General features: G+C 39.8%; 1 protein-coding gene across 1 annotated transcript; it reads left to right on the top strand.

Annotated features, from left to right (window-relative positions):
* The first annotated feature begins 10,004 nt into the window (after nucleotides 1-10,004).
* prep (prolyl endopeptidase) lies at nucleotides 10,005-17,584 on the top strand. Its single transcript, XM_053337197.1, has 14 exons — nucleotides 10,005-10,185; nucleotides 10,542-10,616; nucleotides 11,656-11,789; nucleotides 12,044-12,174; nucleotides 12,435-12,644; nucleotides 12,912-13,033; nucleotides 13,138-13,243; nucleotides 13,492-13,683; nucleotides 13,795-13,992; nucleotides 14,165-14,268; nucleotides 14,827-15,058; nucleotides 15,257-15,388; nucleotides 15,487-15,643; nucleotides 16,282-17,584. The coding sequence occupies exons 1-14, from the start codon at nucleotides 10,048-10,050 to the stop codon at nucleotides 16,574-16,576; spliced, it is 2,226 nt and encodes a 741-aa protein (XP_053193172.1). The 5' UTR covers nucleotides 10,005-10,047; the 3' UTR covers nucleotides 16,577-17,584.
* Nucleotides 17,585-19,970: the final 2,386 nt, after the last annotated feature.

Genomic DNA, 19,970 nt, shown 5'->3' on the forward strand with positions numbered 1-19,970 from the left:
AACACTATCACTGAACTCACCGGACCTAGAGCAGAGGTGTCAGCAACCTGTGAATGATAAAAAAAAAAGTCCAATATTGATGGCAAAGCAAGGATGTATGTGAGCTTCCAGACTTACAAATTGAACACCTTTTTTTATGTTCAAGTTTAGTGTTCACCTACACAGACTGTATTTCCTGATTAGTATTTCAAAATCCAACAAATCTAAATCAATGCTTAGAAGTTATTTTTTTGAAGTTTTACTTAAATTTCTAGAGTTCAACATTATCACTTCAGATTTTTCATTTGATAGATCAAAATCAGACATCTTTGATTGTTAATTATGATTGGTAAAGCTGATGGCAAGTTTAACACTAGTGTGATGTGACTTCTGAGTTGACGAATGCAGACTCTGAAAGCAGTAGAGAAGAAATCCACTTAACAGTCAACTCATGAGCTGACTGGTGTCGGGCTAAGGACTGTGATTGAGACATGTGCAGTCTGGAACATTTGTCATGTGTCATTTCTGTCTCTCTCTTTCACACAAATGTAGATCTAGATCAACTGGACCAGCAGCTGCCACAAGGTTAACCCTTCTGTGGTCCACTGTTGCAAGTTAAAGGATCTAGAAAAGAGAAACCAATCAGCTGTGCTTTCGATCAAAAACTAATTTCACACTACATTCACCACTATGCGTAATTAGTCATGTTTGCTTATTTTCATTATTGTTACATGAGCAATGCCATGTAATACACTTTTCAGAGTTGCTTCTTATCAGTGTTCAAAAACTGAGACCAGTTACCATGAAACACATATAATACAAATGCAAATAGTCTTTGGCACGATTATATATCTTGGATAAGAGAAAGCAAAGACTACATTATCCTAAAATAAGTAGTCCGTACTGCACAACATGGACCGTGTTTGTTATGTGCAGCACACTACCAATAAACACGCATGCATAAAATATAATACAAGCACACACAGAAATCTTTCACTGACTGTAAACTTATGGTTGCTAATGATATTGTCCAGTGAATTCAGCACACTGTGGTTGACCAGTTATTTCATCATACTGTAAAAAAAGACTCCTTTCTGGGTATTTGGATGCAAGAAAAGTGTTTTCTTTTCCCACACTTGCCTTAAGTTCCCTATCAGCCCTGTTTATCATCAGAGTGTTAATACTAAGCAGTGTGATATAGAAATTAGATTGTCCTCTTAATTGACCTTCAGTAAACACATACTGCAATCCGTCCACCAAACATATCATTACTCCTAAAAATACATGCAGTATTTGCCTTTTTTTTTTAAATCAGCTACACTTTTCTAACCCTAACCCTGCATAACAATCAGCTTAAACTTGATGCCTTGAGTCGAAAAAATAAGGGTTTCCTGTCAAAGACGTGGGTTGACTGACTGGAGGAGGTATGTGGCTCTGCAGCAGAGGAAGTATCAGACCCCCAGGAGCCATACCTGACTGTATAAAAAGGCTCCTCACATTGTTTTGTCTTCCTCCTGATTACTAAGGCAGGCTGCAATAATGACCAACAGAGAGACCCGTCATCCGGGAAGGATGCACAAAAAACTCTTACACACAAACAGCCTTTCTCTTGTGTCCTACAAAACAAATTGCATTTCATGCAGCTGAAGAAATTGTCCTTTCCAATGTGATGACATTGCAAAGTGACATAATACACTGAATTTAACAATCTTTCTGTGAGTCTGTGTATCTGTGTTTTTCAGTCTCTGTTTATATCTGTCTCAGCTAGCTCGTTCAGCTCAGTCAGCCTTGGGTAGTTTGCTGTTCTCAGATTCCTGCCATATTTCTGGATGGCCGCTGAACAAACAGAGGTGAACTTGATCCATGCTGTCACACTCTGGCATGGAGTAGAGTTTCCCCCAAGTCTCTCACTTGCACACACACACACATACACACGCACACACACACACAGACATACACATTCACACACAACTTCCTCTCTAATATTCCCAATAAAGACACACAGGAAGGCCAAATGTGACCACTATACAGGAGCTGATGCAATATGTGTGTGTGTGTATGTGTATTCATGCATGTACATTCCTTACTGTGTGCTTCTTCGTCTCGTGTGTCACCAATCCCTTATACAGTGGATCTCACCTTGATTGTTGAATTATTAACAGCCAAGTGGACAAAAATATATACTTTTTTCTTTTAATAAATCTTCATCTGACAAAGAAGTCAAGTGAAACCTGTTCAACACAGCACTATAGCATATCAGTGCCTCAATTATGATGGTAAAAGAACACAAACAACCAGCCTCACATAGTCGGGAAGGTCACTCTATTAGTGCTTAAAATGATTAAAGGAATATTTTGAAATTCAAGGAAACATGCATATCTGGTTTCTTTCAATGTGAAGATTGATGCCACTCTTGCCATATGAAGTTACAGTCAGGAGAACTTAGCTTAACAAACAGACTGGACAGCTAGCCTGGCTCTGTCTAAAGTTCCACAAATTAGTCTACTAATAAATTTAAAGCTCACAAATTAGCGGTTATATCATGCCTAAAAAGATGTTTTACTCTTTTACTGTTTTTAGTTTTCGTATGAGTTAGACATCAAGGTATAATAATGTGCATTAGAGTTGATAAGACTAGATAGCAGCTAGATGAGACATACGACTAGAAGCAGGTGGAAACAGCTCGTGGCTCTGACTGAAAGTAGTTAAGTCCACCTTGCACCTCTAATTCACATTATATATATATTTTTTTCTTGTGATTTTAAATGAGCAAGATATAACTGTTATAACAGATGTTGGTAGTTGGACAGGCTAGCTGTTTCTGGCTACTTCCAGTCTTTATCCTACGCTAAAAATGCTGTAGAGAAGTGTTTTTCTCAAAATGTTGTACTATTCCTTTAAGATATATTTGTTTCATTCATGGATAGTGTTTGTTGATGAGAGTGCTGTGCAACTTTACAGTTTCCTCATTGAGCAAGAGAACAAAAGGAGTACAGTACAGTGTGATTGAATCGTTTGAGTTGTCTGCTCAGGAATGGTGTCCTGAACTTTACTGCTACACTGTGACAACATCAATGACATCACCAGGTGCCACCGTGTCTGTCTGCAACATCTCAGTCTGTGTTTGACACTTTTACACACACACACACAGACACACACATACATACACTCTCTCTCAGGACCAGTCAGACAGCACTGTCCTCCACCTGTCTCCAGTGTTACCTGCCCTAGTCATTACCAGGGTCCCAGAACCCCACTGTAAGTGCACATGTCAACAGCAAAATTACAGGGCACGCACACACACATATTTGTTTTGCTTTTAAAAGGGTAATATCGGTCTGCACGCAAGCGATACACTCATTTTCTCCCCTGCTCCCTCCACCTCCTTTTATTTTTTACAAACCCAGAAAACAAAGCAGGTAAGGTTCAAAGACAAAACAGAGAAAAGGATGGAAGAGAGGAGATGTGTGGAGATGATAGATGCACATTGATGGTGTGTGTTTGTGTAATGACAAGGGGAAACAAGTGTTATTTCAGCCCTGTTTCTCCGGTTAAGGTACTTTACCTCAGTAATCACAAACCACTTCTTCAACTGAAGTTTAAGTGTCATTAGATTGCAGCTTTGTTCTCCTATCTGCAGCTTGCTGTTGCATGACTAATTAAGACAAGAAACTCTCCGCAGATGTCTGTGATGATGAGAGTGTCTCTGTCTGGAAATGTGTCAAACTAGACTTCAGGTCGGAGAGTTGTGGAAAGAGTGTACTAACAAGTTTGACGAGGAAGAAAACACAGCGCCAGATACAAATCGCTTTGACTGAAAGATAAAGATCTATTTTCAGACAATGACATCAGCTTTCCTTTTACTGGAATTACTTATGCCAGTGCTTTAATGGTTGTTTTAAAGACGCTCCACACATGAAATTTGTGTTTTTGTAAAACTGTCCTTTTATCCTCTGCTCTTTCACCAAGTTGGCTCTGGGTAACCTGAGTGCTCTCTTTCCCTTTTCAACATGATCAGTACAAACAAAGACAAACTTCTTTTCTCTTCAGAATGATTGACTCCATCTTATTGCAACTCTTATTATGTTTGTTCTGTTGAAAGACTTCAGGACTGTATGTCTGAATGGATCACTGACAGAGCCTTATTAGATGTGGCATCGCTGTCAAGTTAAATCAGAAAGGACGTCAGTGAGCAACATTCAACTTGTTAGCACAACTCAAAACAAAATTAGTGGGTGTTCAATGTCATCACGATATTAGTCACTGTATTTTGCCTTTACTCTGGCATTATTGAACATTGCACATCCTCCAACATAAACCGACCTTAGTGAGCAAACATACTGTACACGCACGATAACAACACATTTAGTATTTCCTATAATTTGTGCACCAATCACATCCGTCTTCTGTGCATGCTGTAATTTCCCTGGCTAGATCCTCAATAACATCCTGTTGTCTAAGGACATCTGAGGGGGACAGGTTGGACTGACCCTCCACCACATCACACACAGGACAGGACAGAGCAGAGACTGTTATCCTGGCCCCGGCTAATGACAGCCGAATGAGAGAAACAGGCAGGAAGCTGTCCCTTGTGATCTCTGTATTTAAAAGCATCCTTATTATTGCTTGTGTATTGTTTTGTAGCTCTAAGAGCCCCTTGGAGTGCTGTTATTAAGCTGAAGGACTGTGAGTTACAATAGGTTTTTAGCTGAAGTAAGGTACGATATAAAATTAACAGTTGTTCACATTGCAACAAACTAATAATATTGCTGAGATTTTATTGTTTTAATGCTGCTTAGATTTCAGTTCGTCTTTTAAATCATACAGCCTGTTTTTTTCATTTAATAATAATCAGAATTTTCCTGTCAGTTGATAAAATGTTCATCAACCAAAATGTCTGGGAATGCTCTGCTGGTCTGCCTAACAGTGTCATAGACAGATCAAGAGCACATATTTAAACTATCAAGTCAAATTTACAGTACTTACGTTGCCCAAAATCACATACATTTACAAACTTTTATAGCAATCTATGCAAAAGTCATTGAGATATTTTAGTCTTGTCTTGTGGACCAACTCACTGGCAGTGTCATCACTAAAAAAGGTAAGAGACATCTAAAAGAGAAACAAACAAGAGATTGGCAGAGTGACAATAATAAGTAAATACTATCAGTAAATCAAATACGTTGAACTATTTTTTTTGTCTTTAGTTGTTTCCTTAAAATAGAATTCAAGTTTTAAAGACCAAATAAAGAGGAGGAGAGGGACGCAACAATTACACAGTGGATGATAACAATAGTGTGCCTGTACATTGCATAGCAGGCACAAAATAAAGTCAAAGTATTCCTTGCTGCCATGATTTGTTGCTAACCTCAGAATGGACCCAAGCAAGAACTTGAATTTTCGCAGTGAAGACAGCAACCAGAAGTCAAGGTATTAAGATGTTTCTGTAAAAGTCTGATTAATATCAGAAAAAGTTGGCAACTTATCAAAGTTTCTCCTTCAGGTATTTGAATGGCTCACAAGAAAAATCATTAATACTACAAAAGAGGATCAAAGTGATGTTAAAACAATGTTAAAACTGGTTTAGGAAATTTGCATTTAATGTTATGTTAAACCACATCGGTTGATAACCATGACCAATTGCTTCCTGTCTGCTTTATTATTTACCAGATACAAAACAATAAGAGATTAACACCCCTGACAAAAAGCACTCAGTGAGTGAAGCCATGGTGATTTATTAATGAGTTAACCTTGTAGTAACCCTGCACAGTGAAACACAACAGGTGGTCATCCTTCTTTGTCCACTGCAACAGAGACAGGTGCTTCCTTCGCTGGGGGACAGATCACTGTTGACTCCGGATAATGAGGGAAAACAGGGAAACAAGGAGGTTTAATTCATGCATGGACACTTCCAACCCAGCCCAAGTCTATGTCAAACACACAAATGCATGAACTCGCCCACTCCATGAGTATAAAAAGTCCATATTTCAATGTAAACACAAACACACTCATTCAAAGTGTCAGTGTTGTTCTCTCCCTGGTTTGTTAGGGAAACAGAGGCGTCAGTAGACAATAGTTCTGTGACCCATATCTGAGACTGACATAGGCAAACAGGAAGAGATCCACTTTGCATAGAGGGGTATTCCTGAATCCTTGAGGAAGGGAAGAAGAATGGAGTTGGGGGGAGGGCAAGTCAGGGACTATCCTTTGACCCAAAATATCCACCTACAAGCATTTCTGATACCAAACATCCATCCTGGCCAGTCGGGAGAGACCAAATCTCTCAACCACAGGAGCAGAGGAAGAATGTAATGTAATGTGGAAATACGTTTAAGTGCAATGCCACTTACAGTTGCTAGATACTAGCTCCAAAAAAATTCCTGGCTCCAACTGACTAACATTCAAACTTCTATTTCAAAACTTTTCTTCTCTTTAGACACCATCACTACGCTGTTGTCAGAGGGCACCATGAACACAACAAAGCTCTCTGGTCTTTGCTAGCAGTTTTATTTTGAAAAACCACAAGGGAACACTTTTTTACCAGTCAAACAAATACACACCTGAGTTTATGAGCTAGATCAGAGAAGCAGGGTCCTTGCCTGTCTAGGTCTAGCTACTGTGGCCATGACTTGCTATGCTAAAGCTAGCCTAACTGACCTAATGACCAACCTGCTTTTGTTTAGGGTGTTTTTGTTCTGCATTAATTTGCAGCGTTTGTTCAATTCAATTAAATCCAAGCCAATCATGGTGTGAATTTCACTAATGTTTCAGAAAAGAATTATGATTATTGTCACAATACTATTTACTGTGATATGTTTGGCCATAGTAATCGTAGTATGAAACTTTGAAACATCCCTACCCACAACTGCATTTTCTTCAGGGTAAAGCACAACACAGGTGAAAAGTTTCTTGTTTTTCCTCCACGTGCACTTGACCTTTCTTTCACCACTTTCACTGTGCATTCATCCATGAGAGGACACCATAACTAAATAATCTTGACTGAAATCTGACAGCTATGACAGGCTTCAAGTCAAATATGAAAGTAAGGAAGCTTTGAAAATCTCCTGCAAGACATCTAACTGTCTGATCACATCGTCTGGACACATTGTTCGGTATCCAAACAATGTGTTTTCTTTTCAGCTGAAACACTGATGTGTAATGAAATCTGTCTCAAGTATCTTATCTGCATATCTGTAGAATGATATACAGTCACAATGTGGTGCCACGGGGGAGTAACACAACAATTTCAGCAAGATGGTCTCTGTATGTAATCATTCAACAATATAGACTACTGCTGAAAACATGTAATTCTCCATTTACACATGGAGACAAAATGAAGTAAAATATACCTTAAGTTCAAAATCCCATAAATCCATTGTTGGAGAAACTCATTTCCTAAAATGAATCACTCTGTTTTGAGGATCTGCTCATTTCCTCAAGGCCTTAAGTTACGTGCTGCTTCAACGTGCCTTATCTCATGCAATCAGTCTTGTGTAAGAGTAGGTGCCAGTGATAATGATACTCAAATCAGGGTTGATTGATTAAGTAAAGAGAGGAAGGAAGGGAGGGGACGATGATGAGCAGAAAGAAAGAAGAGTGAAGGGTTGACCTCTCTCCTTCTCTGTCAAGTAGATAAGAGTGGTGATGGAGACTCAGTGGACTCAGATAACCTCTAACTGGAGGTTCAAAGCCACTGATTACAACTTTACTATTTATTCTGCAGGTTTATTTTTAAAAACAGGGCTATTAGAATAGTTAGTCGTGCTATAGATGTCTTATTTTATTCCTATTTCTAGTAAACCAGTGAACTTTTAAACTGTTGAGCACCTACAGTTTAGTTTCACAATGTCAGTGCATTTACATGCGTGTGAGTCAGTCAGACAAGAGTGGTTTGGATGGTGGAAGGACATGAATTAATTGATAAAAAAGAGATGAATTCTGTCCAATGTAACTAAAGTGTCTCAAAAAGGAATTAATAAAAGCCAATCAAGCTTAAATTAACAGGTTAGACTCAAAATAACTCAAACTAAGGCATGATGAACAGCTCAGAACTACACTGTTGTCCTCCTGTTTCTGCCGTGGCCTAAACCCACATCTGTCCCCTTAAAAAGGCCCTCCAATCTACTAGGCAGAACAACATTTCTTGTAGAGTTGTCCATTCTCTTATACCAACTGGCATATAACAATGCTACTCTTATCAGTCAACACTGTTTACAACATAACACATCATCCACAAGATCATCTTTATTACAAACCAAAATAAGTACAAATCATAAAGATAGTAAAAGTAACAAAAAAACAAACAAAGTAAAATAAATTCCCCCATACTTGGTCTAACCCATCACATCACTGGTTAGCGAGAATTTAAAAGTGACTCCCCCTATGTCTCCTGGACAGCATGGTGAGTATGGTTAGAAGCACAATCTAATGTATAACTCAAGAAACTCAGGACTAATCAACAATAAATGAACTTACATACTGGTCATACAGGTGTACATGTAACACAGAGCTTAACAAACTAAATCTGAACTACATGTGCGAGCAATGCTCACTGACTAAACAATGAGCACAATAATTCTGTTTATGGTCAGGTTTGTTCTTAGTCATGTTTTACACGTTTTTAAAAATCTGAAAGTGGAGTCAATCATACCAAAAGTTTCATTCTGAGTTTTAGTTGCTCATACGAGCTGACTTAATCCATGCTATCACCAACATATTGGCTGATAATAAGTTACTAATATGTTTTGGTTAATTATTTGAGGGTTGATATTGGGTCATGTTGCGTCAGGCACAAAATGCATGATGTTGAACTTCTAAACTTATCTAGTTTGAATTGAATTAACTGAAGTACTGTGATGACACTGCAGCACTATGTGAAAGCATGGGTTAACTGTCAAAGTATCAATGTACAGTTAATACTAACATTCATGGACAATCGTGCACATTCCTATAACAGTATAATCCATATTTGAGTTATTCTATATAGCTATTAGGCTACTAGTACATAAATCAACCTTTACACTGCAGCTCGAGTTTTGACCAGAACAAAGAGATCAGAGAACATTACTCCAGTTCTAAAGTCTTTACACTGGCTCCCAGTCAGCTATAGAAGAGATTTTAAAGTTCTGCTATTGGTCTACAAATCACTGAATGGTTTAGGTCCAGAATACATGAATGACATGTTAGTAGAATATAAACCCAGTAGAGCTCTGAGATCTACTGACTCAGGTCAGATAGTTGAGCCCAGAGTTCAAACTAAACATGGTGAAGCAGCTTTTAGCTGTTATGCTGCACACAACTGGAACAAACTACCAGCAGAACTGAAATCAGCCCCAACTGTGAACATTTTTAAATCCAGGTTAAAAACATTTCTCTTCTCCTGTGCTTATGATTGGGGGGGGTTAATTGTATGTTTTAATGTTTCCATGCGTTTACTATTATTGGGTTTTATTTTTATCTCTCAAATTGCATGTTTTATGTTTTTTAATTTCCAATTCTTACTGTTAAATGTCTGTTTTATGTAAAGCACATTGAGTTGCCATTGTGTATGAAATGCGCTGTATAAATGAAACTGCTTTGCCTTGCCTTGTCTTTAATTGTATTTGTTTCTTTTACATACATCATTGTTTTTGTATTTTGATTTGAGTCAAGAAGCTGCTGCAATACTTTAATTTCCCACAGGGATGAATAATTTACTCTATCGATCTATTAGTCACCACCTTTTCATTTGCCTGTAGCCTAATTATATTAAGGCGAACAATATCAGTGGCAATTAGCCAACTGCTTTTTAAACACATCTGCATGTTTATAAACAGAACGCCCAAATGAGCTTGCTTTATTGCAAACGCAGACTTAAAACTTTAAATTATGTTCAGTACACTCATCATGCCACCTCCGAGTAGTCGATGCACACAGCCCTTGCCATTGACTTAGTACTGTTGTCGGTTTTTGGTCAACAGAGGGCGCTGTAACACTCAGGCTGATCACAAAGCAGCTCTCTTCAAAGTGCTCGTTGACTGTGTGTAATCAGGACAGCCTTTCTCTAAGAAACCTTAGCGCCTCAAGTTGATGTTTTACAGGATCCACAGAGTAATTTCAAAACCACTATTTCAGTCGCTGAGGCAACTTTTTTTGTTACGCAACTCCCGAAAACTGACCTCCAGAATGGCTTTTCAGTATACCCAGGCTTACCGTGACGAGGCAGTTGTAAGTAAATATGGCTAGCTGACTAGCCTAGCGTGCTAATAAGCCGGGATGCTACATCATCATGCCTTTTCATTCATTGAGATGAGCGTCTGCTTTGTTAGCGCGCTAGCTAGCTTAGCAACCTCACTGACTTTGTTGACATATGCGTTGGCAGCCTCCCAATTTGCCGTAACTTACTTCAGCTCTTAAATTAAGCCGTCTGCTACCACTGTATTTGCGATTTAGCGAGGTTAACGTTGCTAATTAACCTAACTTGGTGACAACTGCTAGTCTTTCTGGATGCAGGGTGCCACACCTAACTAGCTAGCTCAATCTGTGACATTAACTTATTGTTTTTTTATTTAAATCTGTGCCAGGTGGATAACTATCATGGCAATACTGTACCAGATCCATACAGCTGGCTGGAAGACCCCGACAGTGAAAAGACACAGGTAATTTTTCATCAGCTGTCAAATCACACTCATTTTTATTTGTCTTAACTGCCATATTTAGACATAATGTCTGTTTATATTTACAAGTGTCTTAGTGATAACAGTTGCAGTGAAACGTTCATCTCCTGTGATTGTTTTTGTTGCAGAATTCACTTTTGTCTTGCTGTTTACAATATGTCAGCTCTAACTGTCTCTCTGTGTGTTGCTACTACTTAATAACGGCACATTACAATACACTGATGTGCAGCACTCGCCCCAGTCTTACGTTTTTGATATCACTCGGGTCATGTCCCCAGAGGCTGGTTTACTGAGTGATCTGGATAACTTTGCTTAGTGAAATCTGAAACCATGTGTAGGCTGGAACGTGATGTGAAACACTAGTTACGGTTCTACTAAACATTCAGGTAACTGAATGAAGGCCCTTTTTCACTATGTGATTGTGGGGTGTCTGACAGTTATGACACAGTTATGAGAGAAACGTGGTCAAATCTTGAGTCGTGAAGGGTGCTGTTAGATTACAGTGAGAGACATGTCCAGTCATGACCAATTTGGTGATCAAAGGTAATCTGGGGCAAAATTTTGACTGTAAGAAATTAAAGACCAAATTTGCACAATTGTTGCCACGTCTACAAACAGATCAGTCAGTGTAAGACGTGTTGACATAGAATACACTGGCTGGCATTTTATAAGTGCAGTTTTTGAATAAAGTTAAGGCAGAAAACACACGTGTTCTCCTTTAAAACAAAATGATGGTAGCAAAACAAAATATGCATTTGTGTGACACTTTTTTGAAAACAATAGTGAGCTACTGACATGCCTCTGCTCTCATACTTTTTTTCTATTTATATCGCAGTGCTCTGATTCACCATGTATTCAGTGCACACACATATATAGACGTCTTGCACAGTTCATGATTAGTGTCACATTGTCTAAAGGCGTCTTAGATCAGTCAATGTGGGTCCTTGCACAGGCTGCAGATATGGTGACTCTTTTGAAGTGGTAAACCTCTGTGTGCTGCTATTGTGTCTTCTTCCATCAGGCGTTTGTCACCGCTCAGAACCAGCTGACGTTGCCGTTTTTAGAGCGATGTGAGGTACGAGACCTGTTCAAGGAGCGCATGACTGAGCTCTATGACTACCCCAAGTATAGCTGTCCCTTCAAGAGGGGGAGCAGGTGAGCCAAGCTACAACGTAATCTTGTTTAGCCCTTCATTAACATTCTTTGGTCATGGAAGCACTCCAGGGTTAATTATGAAAAGCTGTAAAGAAGTGACAAAATCTGTCATCAAAGTAACAATGGTGCTGTTTACTTTGATTGGACCCTGTACGTCTAGTATCTAGCTGGATTAATATTCCAGTTTTGTTTTTAAGGAGCACAGATATGTCCATCTGTTTTTGCGCCTAAATGCTCTCTCCCCTTATTTGCAGGTACTTTCACTTTTACAACACTGGCCTCCAGAACCAGAGTGTGATGTACGTGCAGGAGAGCCTGGATGCTGAGCCCACTGTCTTCTTGGATCCAAACACATTTTCTGATGATGGGACAGTTGCCCTGCGAGGTAGCAACAAAGGCTGCTGTGAAAATGAACTAGTGCTGTATTTTTTTACTAGTTGTACTCAATTGTTTTCCTGATTCATAATGTTTACAGAGATGTCATTGTTAAATACACACTGCTTGATCTGTTAATACACTACAGAATTTTACTTTACTTACTTAGAAATAGCCTATTTATAGCATCCCACACAACAGCTAAATAAAGACTGTTAACTTTCCTAGGTGTCTTTCATTGATGTTTTATATTTGTGTTTCTTCTTCAAGGCTATGCATTCTCTGAGGATGGGGAATACCTGGCCTATGGCACCAGTGCCAGTGGGTCAGACTGGGTGGAGATCCGATTCCTGCGGGTGGAAGATGCTGAGCCTCTAGAGGACCGCCTGGAGCGAGTCAAGTTTAGCTGCATGTCCTGGACCCATGATGGGAAAGGCCTTTTCTACAACTCGTACCCTGAGCAGGAGGGCAAGAGCGACGGTGAGAAGAAGACAGGCTTCTAAATGTTGCTTTAGAAATGAGAAAAATAATACGAACAAAAGTACATAAAGAAACTCCTCTTAAAAAAAAAAAAGAATTTGCTGTTTGTCGTCCTTTTGGTTTCCTTACAGCTTTGATGTATAAACATTGTGACTATAATCCACTTCCACCCAATTCTCATCTCCTCATCTTTCTCATCTTGACAAATTCACCACAAAATGTCACCACTTGGGGGCAGTGATGAGACTATGATGTTTTATCTCCTAGGCACTGAGACCTCCACCAACCTGCATCAAAAGTTGTACTATCATGTTTTGGGGACTCCGCAGTCACAGGACGTGCTGTGTGCTGAGTTCCCTGACCACCCTAAATGGATGATGGGAGCTGAGGTATGTGCAAAAGATGATTTCATCCTCCTCAAGATACAGTAGAAGAAGAACTCATATGTTAACCGATATTCAGACGGGATTTAATGAGTAACTCTGCACTTCAGGTATCAGATGATGGACGCTACGTGCTGCTGTCCATCAGGGAAGGTTGTGATCCAGTCAACAGACTGTGGTATTGTGACCTTGAGACCACTCCTCAGGGTATTACAGGTATGTTTGGATGATTATTTAAGTCTCTTTACTGTCATATGCTCTGTGTGCCAGCTTCTTAACTTATTTGACATTACCTGGTATAGCCCTAGAAACTTCCCTTCCCTTTGTACTTATATTGAAAGATTTTGACATACTGATGGAATATAAAGTTGTTTTTTTATCCTTAAAACTGAGACAAATAACACTCTGATGTCAGTTATTATAATTATGTGCTTGTTCATCACCTTCCTTCTCCACATATCCAGGACTGTTGCCATGGGTGAAGCTAATCGACAACTTTGACGCGGAGTACGAGTACGTCACCAATGAGGACACGTTGTTCACATTCAAGACAAATCTAGATGCCCCACGTTACCGCCTCATCAATATTGACTTTGCCTCTCCGGCTCAGAGCAACTGGAAGGAGCTCATCCCTCAACACGACAAGGATGTTATTGGTGAGCCACCGCAGCACGCTTGGATGTATTATTAAAATATCATGATTAGTTTTAAACTCTTTATAAACAAATTTCAACTGTTGTCTTCTTTTTTTTGTGTCTCTCCTGCAGTGTTTGCCACCTGTACCTACTCCAGCTACCTGTTTGTGTGTTTCCTACATGACGTAAAGAATGTGTTGAAGATGTATCGTCTGAGCTCTGGGAAGGAGCTGAGGACCTTCCCGCTGGATGTAGGCTCTGTGGTCGGTTTCACAGGACGGAAGAGAGACTCTGAGATCTTTTACTATTTCACCTCCTTCCTCTCTCCAGGTACTGCATAGCTGATTATGCACTTTATATTACTGATTTGTATGTAATATGTTATAACAGAATATAGTCCTGGGACAATAGATAAGTAATTCCTCAACATACTGTCTTTATTATCAGTAATTTAAATATGGTAGAACAAATGAGATAATGATTTTCTTCCTTTTGCATCCAGCCATCATTTACCACTGTGACTTGACCAAGGAGCCACTGCAGCCCCACATCTTCAGAGAGGTCACCGTCAAAGGCTTCGACCCCTCTGACTACCAGACCACCCAGGTAAGAGTCATGGGTGGTGGTCATGAGTCTCTTTTTCAAGATTTTTTCTTTTTATTTGTTTAAGCTCTTTTAGTGATTCTATAAGGAACACTCTCTACTGCATGAAGGCACAACCTTGACCCATTTTTTGTAAAGCACTGACTCAGTGTAACTGGTATTAATAATTTCAAGTTCCCCTTCCCTTTGTGTCTGCTGCTATGTAGGCATTTTTAAAAATAGGTTAAAGGCATTTTATGTTTGCGTTGCAGGCAGTTGTCTCTGAGTCAGATTTATGTTATATTTCTAATATTGTGAAAGTGATACAGGCACTGAGGCTAGGGTTTTATGAGAGCTCCGCTGTTCATCCCTTCCATCTGACCCAGACTCCAGGACAAATGAATATTCCAAAATAGCTTTATTGTCTTTGAACAAAACCGAAAACACTTTCAAGCCTCATTATCATCGGGAGAAACATTAGTCATTGCTCCCATCTGTGTCAACAGTCACTGCCATGCTCTGGCTCTGTATCAAGCCTCATCTGTGTCTCTGATAATCTATCTTTCTCCATGTTTTTGCCAGATCTTCTACACCTCCAAGGATGGCACTCAGATCCCCATGTTTATTGTTCACAAGAAGGGCATCAAATTGGATGGCTCCCATCCAGGGTTCTTGTATGGCTACGGAGGCTTTAACATCTCCATCACACCGAGCTACAGTGTCTCCCGCCTCATCTTTGTAAGACACCTGGGGGGAGTCCTAGCTGTAGCCAACATCCGAGGAGGAGGAGAGTACGGGGAGACCTGGCACAAAGGTGAACCATGTGACACAAATCATCTGATCTTGATTTATCCTTGTTTTTTTTTGTGTGTGTGTGTGTTTTTTTTTTAAACAGTCAGAAGCTTAAGAGTTTATCACATGTATGAAGTCATGCTCGCCCATTTTGTTTGTTGTGTGAAAATAGTTCTAGCACAAACCCCCTCATTTGTATACTTTGTATTTTTCCCTTTAGCTGGCATGTTGGCGAACAAGCAGAACTGCTTCACAGACTTCCAGTGTGCAGCTGAATATCTCATCAAGGAGGGCTACACCTCTCCCTCCAAACTGACTATAAATGGAGGCTCTAATGGTGGCCTGCTTGTAGGTAAGTAAACTAGGTTACTAATCATTCTCAAATAAAGCTTTAAACAGTAAACAGCCTTTTCTTTGCAATCACTATACTGCTTTTTCCCCCTCTCTCAGCTGCCTGTGTGAACCAGCGGCCCGAGCTGTTCGGCTGTGCTGTAGCTCAGGTAGGAGTCATGGACATGCTCAAGTTCCACAAGTTCACCATCGGTCACGCCTGGACCACAGACTTCGGCTGCTCAGAAAACAAAGAGCAGTTTGACTGGCTCATCAAGTAAGTGCTGACTCATCAGAGTGTGTGTGTCATATACATTGTACAATAGATTGAATTCAAGTAAACAAGCATTTTACCTTTTTTAGTTGAGACCAAAAACAACTGGACCGAGACCTTGGTAAATTGACTGAACTTATATAGCGCTTTTCTAGTCCTTACGACCACTCAAAACGCTTTTCCACTACATGTGTCATTGACCTATTCACACACATTCATACACCATTGGTGCAGCAACGGGAGCAATTTAGGGTTAAGTATCTTGCCCAAGGACACATAAACATGTGGACAGGAAGAGCCAGGAATCGAACCACTAATCTTCCAATTGGTGGACAACCGCTCTACCTCCAACCGCAACTATACAGAGATGCCAATTCTGCCAGTGTATTTTGGAAAGTTTTCCCGGAAGGCAAACAGACAACTTTCTCTGCCCGCCAGATTCCTGTCCAGTGAACAGAGTGAAAGCTCAAAGCGGCTTTAATTGATATATTTTGGTTTGGTTCAAATTTGACCAATGTGAAACCAACCCGCACCCAAAGGCCAAATGCAACAAAGTAGCAACATGCACTGATTTGGACCAAAGCAAATAAACTATAGGTGTGAATCCCCCTCCCCCCTAACTTCCATGTTTTTCCAACCAGATACTCCCCGCTTCATAACATCCGCATCCCAGAAGGCAACGGGGTCCAGTACCCCGCGGTCCTACTGCTGACGGGTGACCACGACGATCGGGTGGTGCCCCTCCACTCCCTTAAATACATCGCCACTCTGCAGCACATTGTGGGCCGCAGTGCCAAGCAGACAAACCCTCTGTTCATCCTCGTGGACACAAAGTCGGGCCACGGCGCCGGCAAGCCCACCAGCAAGGTCATCCAGGAGGTGGCTGACACCTACGCCTTCATTGCTCGCTGTCTCAAAATCTCCTGGGTCAAATAAGCTGCCCCCATCAAAGTGTGTGTGTTTTGTTTGTCTTGTCCTCTTCCTTTACTCAGACCATCTTTGGATACAACAACTGTTAACATATTCTTCAAAACTTTACGCCAACACTTGGTACAAGATCTTTTATTGTTCACTAATGTTTACCCAGCCACCAGTATTTTTTTTACTGTGTTTATTTGTGTCCCTCCCCTTCTCGCCGAGAGCCTATAAGACTCTGTGGCTGCACTTGTACACTACACTACAACTACAGGCCAACATGCAGCGACCACAGCCACATCATACCGTCTCCTGTTATCCATGTTTGTAGTCCCATTTTAAACAAATCACTACATTATCAATGAGATGGGAGTGTAAAGGGAGAGGGCTACCTTCATGGTTACAGCAATCAGCCGTTACAGTCATGAGGTCAAAGTGGCAAATGTTGTGGTGGAGATCATTTCTAAGATTTGTGTATGGAAAGTTTCTGCGTCCTCTGGATTGCTGAAACAAGCATATTATTTATTTTTCGGTCGGTGTCCGTTAGATGTTGAGTGATTTCCAGCATGTACAGTTCTGATGAAACAGTATTGGGCAAATGACGATACTGCACATCACCAGTATTGCTGTGAGTGCGGAAACTTGCAAAAACACTTTGCATCGTGTGTGCGTGTGAAACAGTGTGTGTGTGTGCGTGTGAGTTTGAGAGTGAGTGTAAATGTCAGTCCCCACATTTCTTTCAGACTGATAATGATTTCTACCTCTTGACATGTGCTGATTGTTTACCTTTTAAAGGGAACAGAACACAATGCCACAACTACAATAAACAACTTTTGAAACAGTGATTTGTTCTGCTCGGTTGATCTATGAGACGGTTAACTTTGGAAGAGTTTCATTATAAAGTGAGAAGTCAACAACTGTAAAGAAAGTGCCAAATCACACAAGTTATCTTAGGGCACTTTTCATATAGAGCAGGTCTAGACTGTATCAATTGACACTATGATAATATCTGACTTAGTTTAATTAAAGGATAAGTTCACAATTTTAAAACAGTCAGTAGCCCAAATGAACACTGAAACATGTTTTTCTTGCTGTAATCGTTCCTCCTGTTTTCATACAGGATCTACACATTTTGTGCAAAAGTGTATTTAAAAGCTACTATGAAGCTTCAGCCATCCAAATGATCAAATCAGGTAGATTCAATATTACAGTCTTTTAAGTGTCAAAGTCCCTCTTTTTGTATATTATACCTCCACTCTGAAAGCACAGCTTAATAGTGGTCGTAGTAAGCAGAAGACTGGAAGAAGGTGTTATGGACTGATTAATCAAAATTTAAGATGTTCATCACGCAGGAGTTTTGTACGCCGTCGAGTAGGCGAAAGGATGGTTCCTCCGTGTGTGACATTAACTGTCAAATATAGAGGAGGAAGCATGATGGCTTGGGGCTGTTTTTCTGGATCCAGGGTCGGCTACCACAGCATTCTGCAGCGATGCCATGCAGTACCCTCTGGTATGCATGTAGTTGGTCAGGGGTTCATCCTACAGCAAGATAATGACCCAAAACATAAGTCCAAGCTATGCCAGAACTACCTCAGGAAAAAAGACCAAGATGGTAAGCTTGAAAACATTTTATCAATAAAAACTGGAAAAATGGGGGTGCTTTAAAACTTTTGATCGGTATGTACAAGAAATGGGTAACATTTTCAATATTTATTTCCAAAACACATCTGTATTGACTGTTCTGAACAGTCTTGTCAGGACAGTGAGAAGCAAGACTTCTTCTGTCCATGAATTTGTAAATGTTAATGACCTCTATGGTCATCTGGGATGTCTCTCTGAATGAACAATAGCAACACATCTGACAGCCTTCTGTCTCCACTTCTGCTCCTAAGCTGGGTCTTGATCAACTTCATTTTAGATAATCACTTGATTGATGAAGCTGTCACCGGTAATCTAGCATTTATTTTGGGGAATTTTGTCATCTTTAGGAAGATGACATTTTCTTCCAGGCACATAAGCATAGTGACAATACTGTTTCCTCTACACCACAAAGACATTATGTCTAGTTTGTACCAAATATTTAGTAAGTTGTACTGTTATGGCTCGCTCACTGCATCGTGGGGGCATTTTACAGGGCAAAATATCTCATGTTCTCCACTGGAAGGACGCTTTACCGAGTTTTTCTCCCATACAGTGCACCCTATAGGGCACTGTTATTCATTAGAAGGGCACCCATTTCTGATTTAAGGGACCCCCCCCCCCCCAGCAGTAACACATAGGACTGCATTACATCCTTATCATGTTTTCTTGCTTTTGGGCACTATCACAAATTCTTCCAACCATGAGAGCACTTCATTTCAGTCCCGTCACACATAGAAGTACTCGATAGAGCATTTAATCTCGATTTACTGATAACTAAGATAGCGAGTACACAACTTTGGTATATTTTCTCATTTGTATGGGCACCTTAGAGGGTATTTTTTATCATACTGTGGGGGCACCTTAGAGGGCCCCCCTGGTGCCTCCCTGAGTCCATCAGTGCTCAGTTCAGTTCGATAGCTCAAATTAGAGAAAACTCTACTCACTACACCTTTAAAATCAGTTCTGAAAATGTATTAATTATTATATTTAATTACTTAACCCAAAACATTTGGCCCAAGTTCAAACATTCTCAATCTGACAAGAGCTGGATGAAAAAGCACCTTGAGCAGCTGCTGTAGCTGTGACTATGCAGGTGTTCGGTCTGCCAGCAGGGGGCAGCCGCTGAGAAAACAACCAACAACAGGAGCAGAAAATGAGGGTGGTCTGACAGAGGGCCCCATGTGGATTACTCAACCTTCATGTAATGTTCAAAGAATTTTTCTGCGATCCCACTTTCATGTTTACAAGGACATTTTCTTTAGTACAGTCACTTTGAAATACGTTCAATCAAATCTTTTCTCTGCTTAAGTCGTTTTCAGAATGGAAATTAAAATTCACCAAAAAAAAACAGAAGCAAGAAGATAGACAGAACTTTAGACACATTTTCACTGAAGGTTTATTTATTCAAAAAAAAAACAACACAGTTTCCATTTTTTATAGCATACACTGAACATTAAAATGCAATAAAAAGCATTAACTGTACACAATTTATACATTCAGACACAGAAACATGAATCAAAAAAGTGAACTTACATTTTTGTATCTTTATCAGTAACATTTTCATTCTTGTTTCTTTCAAATTAAAATATTTCCTCAATACAAATGAAAAAATCCATTTGTCCCACAATGAAATGATTTCTTTGCAGTGGATTATTGACTGCATACAAAGGATCTGTTTATTCATAAAGTTAAAAGTGCTTAACTTGTTTTCACTTTAACTATAAAGTAAACTTTGACATTATATTAAATAAAGCACGATTTTCTCACATTCTTT

Source organism: Scomber japonicus, chromosome 17 (assembly GCF_027409825.1).
Source record: "Scomber japonicus isolate fScoJap1 chromosome 17, fScoJap1.pri, whole genome shotgun sequence".
Classification (NCBI taxonomy): Eukaryota; Metazoa; Chordata; class Actinopteri; order Scombriformes; family Scombridae; genus Scomber; species Scomber japonicus.